Below are 6,648 nucleotides of genomic sequence, written 5' to 3' on the forward strand. Positions count from 1 at the left end.
ACAGCTGATAAAACTGTGGGTTTGCACAATCAAAGAATTTCTGCACAAACTGTCAGAAACCGTCTCGGAAATTCTCATCATCGTCCTCACCAGGGTCTTGACCTGATTGCAGTTCGGCATTGTAACTGACTTCAGTGGGCAAATGCTCACCTTCGATGGCCACTGGCACGCTGGAGAAGTGTGCTCATCATGGATGAATCCCAGTTTCAACTGTACGGACAGACAGCGTGTATGGCATCGTGTGGGCGAGCGGTTTGTTGATGTCAATGTTGTGAACGGAGTGCCCCATGGTGGCGATGGGGTTATGGTATGGACAGGTATATGCTATGGACAACAAACACAATTGCCTTTTATAGATGGCAATTTGAATACAGAGATGCCATGACAAGATCCTGAGGCCCATTGACGTGCCATTCATCCACCGCCATCACCTCATGTTTCAGCAAGATAATGCACAGCCCTGTCAAAAGGATCTGTACACAATTCCTGGAAGCTGAAAATTTCCCAGTTCCTCCATGGCCTGCATACTCACCAGACATGCTACCCATTGAGCATGTTTGGGATGCTCTGGATCAACCGTGTGCTCCAGTTCCTGCAAATATTCAGCAACTTCGCAGCCATTGAAGAGTGGGACAACATTCCACAGGCCACAATCAACAGCCTGACCAACTCTATGCGAAGGAGATGTGTTGCACTGCATGAGGCAAATGGTGGTCACACCAGATACTAACTGATTTCCTGATCCACAACCATACCGTTGGGACCAAAAGATGCAATCTTATGAATATATGGATTTATATCAGTTGAACGAATTTCCTTACATGAACTGTAACTGAGTTAAATCTTTGAAATTGTTGCATGTTTCGTTTATATTTTTGTTCAGTGTATATCCAAACACTATACCAGACACAGACGCTCTAGAAATACATTTATTTTCATGTAAGCATTTCATTGGACGCAGTGTATACCATGTGTATCCCGTACATACAACTAATAAAACTTGAAACTATGTAAGCATAAATTGCTCCATCAAGAATCCCAATTAGTGATTGTATATAATCCAAGACAGCAGTCTTATAAATGTATTTTAACACCAGTGAATAATTAATTTTCATCCACATTGACTGTCTGCAGACCTGTAGAGAAAAGAAAATCAGGATCAGTCAAGTCTAACAGGCAAATTAGGAAAATAACAGCACAGAACTCACTCTGACTGAAGTAACATTCACAGATCCTCTACTTTGTATACCCATTTGCATGCAGCTGATCTGAAAATAAGGCTGCAACAACTTGTTCTTCAGTGTCACCCACACAGGGATATTTTGCACCTTGTCGGTGACAAAAGTATAGCTAATTTCAAACACACCAGATCACCAACCTCAGAAATGTCAGAGTACACTTCTAGATACTAGTCAGCACAGCACATGGTATTGGGCTTACCTTTGTATGTCGTGACAGGGACGTATGTGACGAGGGTATACAGTTTATTGGGAGAGTCCTCATCTTCATTGCGTTTCCTTGACAGGCGCACACGCATACGGTATGGGACATTCCTGAAATAACAGAAATGATCAGCTGGCATGAAGAAACTGTCCTAGTTTTAGTGCATTGCATCTAAGTGCATGGCAGAACAGTTTATACAGTCATCAACTTGTACTATTTGTACCAACTCTACACCCATCGCCAAGCATACCAGGATATCAGTTTGCTCTGAAGCCAGCTCTGACTGGTCAGCAATGGCTCGGTCAAAGTGGCTGTTGGTGTAACTAGCCTCTACCACTTGATATTGGGACAATACTGCATTAAGCAGATAGGAGGGAGAGTGGTTTTTATTTGGCTGAGAGATGGAGGGGGAGAGAGACACAGAGAGATCCTGATGCTCAACTAACCCTTAGACTTAAAATTGGACAGAATGTGTATCACTGAAATCAATAATCAACTGTCTATAGCACAAATGTATCCCCAACATCCATAGAAAAGGAATGTGAGGCCCATGAACTACAGTTTCACTGTAGCAGCCATTCTGGCCAGTACAGTCCAATATAGAGGAAGCACTGAATTTGACAAGGCTGCAAAGACTTCAGAATTCAGCATAGTCTGGATCATATTCAAGTTAAGTACATGTCATCACAACACTCCTTGAAGCCACAGCACTAACCTGTAGTAGACTGTACCTGCAACTCATGGTCCCTCAGAGGGTTAGATGACAGTTATCAACTATAAGTTTTAAAATTGAGCAGATCATCAAGGGAAGTTCACAGCCAGCAGTTCCCTGGTACAGAAAAGCTTGTGGCTTCTGATGTAAGAAACAAGGGTTTGCTTACCTCACCCCCTTGGTCCAGACAGCCTTGTTCAGGCGAGTGTCGATACGCACGTCAGGGGTTCCCATCTCCTTCATGGCGAACTTTCGTATCTCCTTGAGAGCGCGAGGTGCCCTCCTCTTAAAGGAGCTGAAGGGACACAGGAACAAGAAGCAATGTTAGTTGCATCACCAACCAAGATTATCAAGAGGTTGATACAAAGCATCACTTGTCAAAGCAAGCAAAGGCAACTTTTATGAGCAACATAACAAGGAAAGCCAATAGCGTGCCTTCAAACCAGACAAATTGGAGTAGTGCGTTGTGGAAAGGTCTTTGTGTTGCGCTGTCTGTCCATCAGAAATGTTGCAACGAAGTATACTATCCATCAGCCAAAGCACAGAACAGCGGTTTTACCAAACTGTTCTCCTTACCCCCCCCACACTGCTGCGTTGGACATGCGCTTTGGTTTGAACATATTCTTATGACTGGGGCCAGTACAATACCAGTATCGCAATACTCGTTAGCATCATGGCAAGGAAACAAAACACAAAGTAGATTTAACTTTAGAAAAACAGCCCTAATGTTGGAAACATCATGTTGTCACTGAGAGTCACATTTATTTATATTCCAAGATATAGAACTCAATATTTTACATACAGCAGGTTTTTAAAGGGACAAATAGTTAGCTCTGCTTCGTGTTTTCATTTTTGCCATGGAAACAATATTGCAGCCCTATTGATGACTATGCCCATCATTGCGTTCCAAAACAAGCATCCACCAAATAACTACACAGCATAAGCTGTTTTTATTTCACCTTTATTTAACCAGGTAGCCTAGTTGAGAACAAGTTCTCATTTGCAACTGCGAGCTGGCCAAGATAAAGCATAGCAATTCGACACATACAACAACAGAGTTACACATGGAATAAACAAAACACACAGTCAATAATACAGTAGAACAAAAGAAAACAAAAAGTCTATATACAGTGAGTGCAAATGAGGTAAGTTAAGGCAATAAATAGGCCATGGTGGCGAAGTAATTACAATATAGCAATTAAACACTGGAATGGTAGATGTGCAGAAGATGAATGTGCAAGTAGAGATACTGGGGTGCAAAGAAGCAAGATAAATACAGTATGGGGATGAGGTAGGTAGATAGATGGGTTGTTTACAGATGGGCTATGTACAGGTGCAGTGATCTGTGAGCTGCTCTGACAGCTGGTGCTTAAAGCTAGTGAGGGAGATATGAGTCTCCAGCTCCAGAGATTTTTGCAGTTCGTTCCAGTCATTGGCAGCAGAGAACTGGAAGGAAATGCGACCAAAGGAGCAATTGGCTTTGGGGGTGACCAGTGAGATATACCTGCTGGAGCGCGTATTACGGGTGGGTGCTGCTATGGTGACCAGTGAGCTGAGATAAGGCGGGGCTTTACCTAGCAGAGACTTGTAGATAACCTGTAGCCAGTGGGTTTGGCAACGAGTATGAAGCGAGGGCCAACCAACGAGAGCGTACAGGTCGCAATGGTGGGTAGTGTATGGGGCTTTGGTGACAAAACGGATGGCACTGTGATAGACTGCATCCAGTTTGTTGAGTAGAGTGTTGGAGGCTATTTTATAGATGACATCACCGAAGTCGAGGATCGGTAGGATGGTCAGTTTTACGAGGGTTATGTTTGGCAGCATGAGTGACGGATGCTTTGTTGCGATATAGGAAGCAGATTCTAGATTAAAATTTTGGATTGTAGATGCTCAATGTGAGTCTGGAAGGAGAGTTTACAGTCTAACCAGACACCTAGGTATTTGTAGTTGTCCACATATTCTAAGCCAGAGCCATCCAGAGTAGTGATGCTGGACGGGCGAGCAGGTGCGGGCAGCGATCGGTTGAAGAGCATGCATTTAGTTTTACTTGCGTTTAGGAGCAGTTGGAGGCCACGGAAGGAGAGTTGTATGGCATTGAAGCTCGTCTGGAGGTTAATTAACACAGTGTCCAAAGAGTGGCCAGAAGTATACAGAATGGTGTCGTCTGACCCTGTGGCACACCCACAGAGACTGCCAGAGGTCCGGACAACAGGCCCTCCGATTTGACACACTGAACTCTGTCAGAGAAGTAGTTGGTAAACCAGGCGAGGCAATCATTTGAGAAACCAAGGCTGTCGAGTCTGCCAATAAGAATGTGGTGATTGACAGAGTCTAAAGCCTTGGCCAGGTCGATGAATACGGCTGCACAGTAATGTCTCATATCGATGGCGGTTATGATGTCGTTTAGGACCTTGAGCATGGCTGAGGTGCACCCATGACCAGCTCTGAAACCAGATTGCATAGCGGAGAAGCCACAACTCGAATGAAAACTAGAGCCACAACATTTTCAGCAGCCTAAGCCCAATAACACTGGTACCTCTTTCCCACAAGGATCAGCATACATCCAACATACAGCATGTACAAAATCAAAACAACGCTAAATGCACTAGCACATTACATTGAGGCAAGGACTGACATTAAGAGTTTCCCTATTGCAAGTGAACTGAGCAGTTGTGCTAGTTGAGCCTGCTCGAAGGTTGCCACATTGGGCAGGTGATACAAATCTAATTACAAAATTCAGTGAAAACAACCAAACTGCAAATTATTCCAGTAAATGAAAACTGATCTCTCGTTCTACCCCATAAAAAAAAAAAATTAAAGACAGAAAATGTACGGCATATACGGCAGTCGGGCAAGCAGAGCATAATGACTTTTTTTTTCTACTGACAACCAACATAAAAGAATTCCAGAACTGATCTTTCTGGTTCCTCCCCTATGTGTAAGTTAAAGGCAGGCAATAATGTATATGGCATTTCTTCACGCAAATAAGTTAATTTACATTTTTGTGATCATAATCGTTGGGCAACCAAAAAAACACTCCTGATTTGCCTGATGGGCAAGTGCCTTTCAGACCTTAATCTCAATTGGTCAAGGTGAGACTTCCTACTTGCATTTGAGCAGAAGACCCCCGACAACTGTTAAATCTACTTGTTTACTGCTACAGCCCAGCAAATTGACTATCCAGCAAAGAACAGCAATCACAGCAGCAAAGACATCTTGCAAGCGGAAGAAAACATAAAGCACTTCATGAAAACCTAGTGCAGGGAACCCACTTTGATAACTCAACAGTAGCGGAATGGTGTCATGGCCCCAGACAGTGTACTCACACGCCATGTATGCGCTTGTGGATATTGACCGTGTACTCCCTGGTCACAACCTCGTTGATGGCAGAACGCCCCTTCTTTTTTTCACCGCCCTTCTTGTTTGGCGCCATCTATGAAAATACATAACATAAAACATTGATAAACCTTTAGCTCACTTTCATTCAGCTTGGAAGACATGCATTTCTCTAGTGTCCACTGTTTATTTGACTCACTACAGTGTGGCATTTCTACCAAGCCAGACTGAGCTTGTGGCTACTTGACTGGTTATGCTTTGCCATGAAAGTAAAGTGACAAGTGAAGTGTAATGGTACATTAAGTTACTATTTAAAATATATGTCATGGGTTTACCTGTGGTGTATTCATTAGTTGGATTCCGTTCAAAAAGTTGTCTGTTACAAAACGTTTTGAAACGGAAACTGTTTACTCTAGCAACCAAACCTACCTGAATGTCCAATAGAAACTCAGGTTTTCGTTGCAAAACTTTTGCCACAGAATCCGCCTCAGATAACAATTGAGCCAGGTAACCAGTGTTGATATGGCAATTTTGTCTGATGACGCCAGGCACTATGGCCAACTTCAGCTAGCTAATGATGCCGGCATATATTGATCTAATTAGCTGGTTTCACTGTGATTGCACATTGACATAAAAAAACTGTGAACCAGAAATTGTGGTCCTCAGACAAAACGTTAAACATAGCACGAATGCGCTCTATAACCGAGACATTTATGACAGAATAGCTCCGTTTAGCTGACTGCTGGTTGCATACTGGTGGCTACACATTTCCATTTACAATTGATCCTTTGGGCATAACCCATTACAATTACATCGTTTAAGGAGTTCAGTGTCTCATGTTGTAATTATATGATGAAAACGATGGACTACATAAGCGCAGGGCCAGGATGAAGTTGGATAATTAACACAAATTTCCCAAAACAATACTCACACTGCCCGAGAAATGTCGGAAAGGAAGTTGCAAGGGCTTGTGGGCACTAACGAGAATAATAGGTTCACATCCGCGTCGTTAATAATAACATACATAATTTGTTGCAGTGCGTTTACAAACTAAAATTAATTGACACACAATTTGTAAGAAATGCTTTACCTGTAATTTGTAGACAAGTGTTGTTGTAGCCACGAAAGGTCCAGAGCAAGCAGAAAAACACGAATAA

The 6,648-nt window shown here is 42.9% G+C and overlaps 1 protein-coding gene and 1 non-coding gene across 5 annotated transcripts; both read right to left on the reverse strand.

The window, feature by feature from the left end:
• Positions 1–915: 915 nt before the first annotated feature.
• LOC115155682 (60S ribosomal protein L31) lies at positions 916–6,600 on the reverse strand. 4 transcript variants are annotated; one of them, XM_029702565.1, is made up of 5 exons: positions 6,582–6,600; positions 5,482–5,588; positions 2,325–2,450; positions 1,441–1,553; positions 916–1,136 (listed from the first exon to the last, which is right to left on the reverse strand). In XM_029702565.1, exons 2-5 carry the CDS (start codon positions 5,586–5,588, stop codon positions 1,105–1,107), a joined length of 378 nt encoding a protein of 125 aa, XP_029558425.1. In that variant the 5' UTR covers positions 6,582–6,600; the 3' UTR covers positions 916–1,104. The 4 variants fall into 4 exon arrangements, with proteins under 4 accessions (XP_029558425.1, XP_029558423.1, XP_029558424.1 ...); XM_029702563.1 differs by lacking the exon at positions 6,582–6,600 and adding an exon at positions 6,423–6,471; XM_029702564.1 differs by lacking the exon at positions 6,582–6,600 and adding an exon at positions 5,921–6,075.
• LOC115156389 (small nucleolar RNA SNORA5) lies at positions 1,938–2,074 on the reverse strand. Its single transcript, XR_003868230.1, has one exon. It is a non-coding gene; the product is annotated as a small nucleolar RNA SNORA5 (small nucleolar RNA).
• Positions 6,601–6,648: the final 48 nt, after the last annotated feature.

The sequence above is a fragment of the Salmo trutta genome, chromosome 20, assembly GCF_901001165.1.
Source record: "Salmo trutta chromosome 20, fSalTru1.1, whole genome shotgun sequence".
Classification (NCBI taxonomy): domain Eukaryota; kingdom Metazoa; phylum Chordata; class Actinopteri; order Salmoniformes; family Salmonidae; genus Salmo; species Salmo trutta.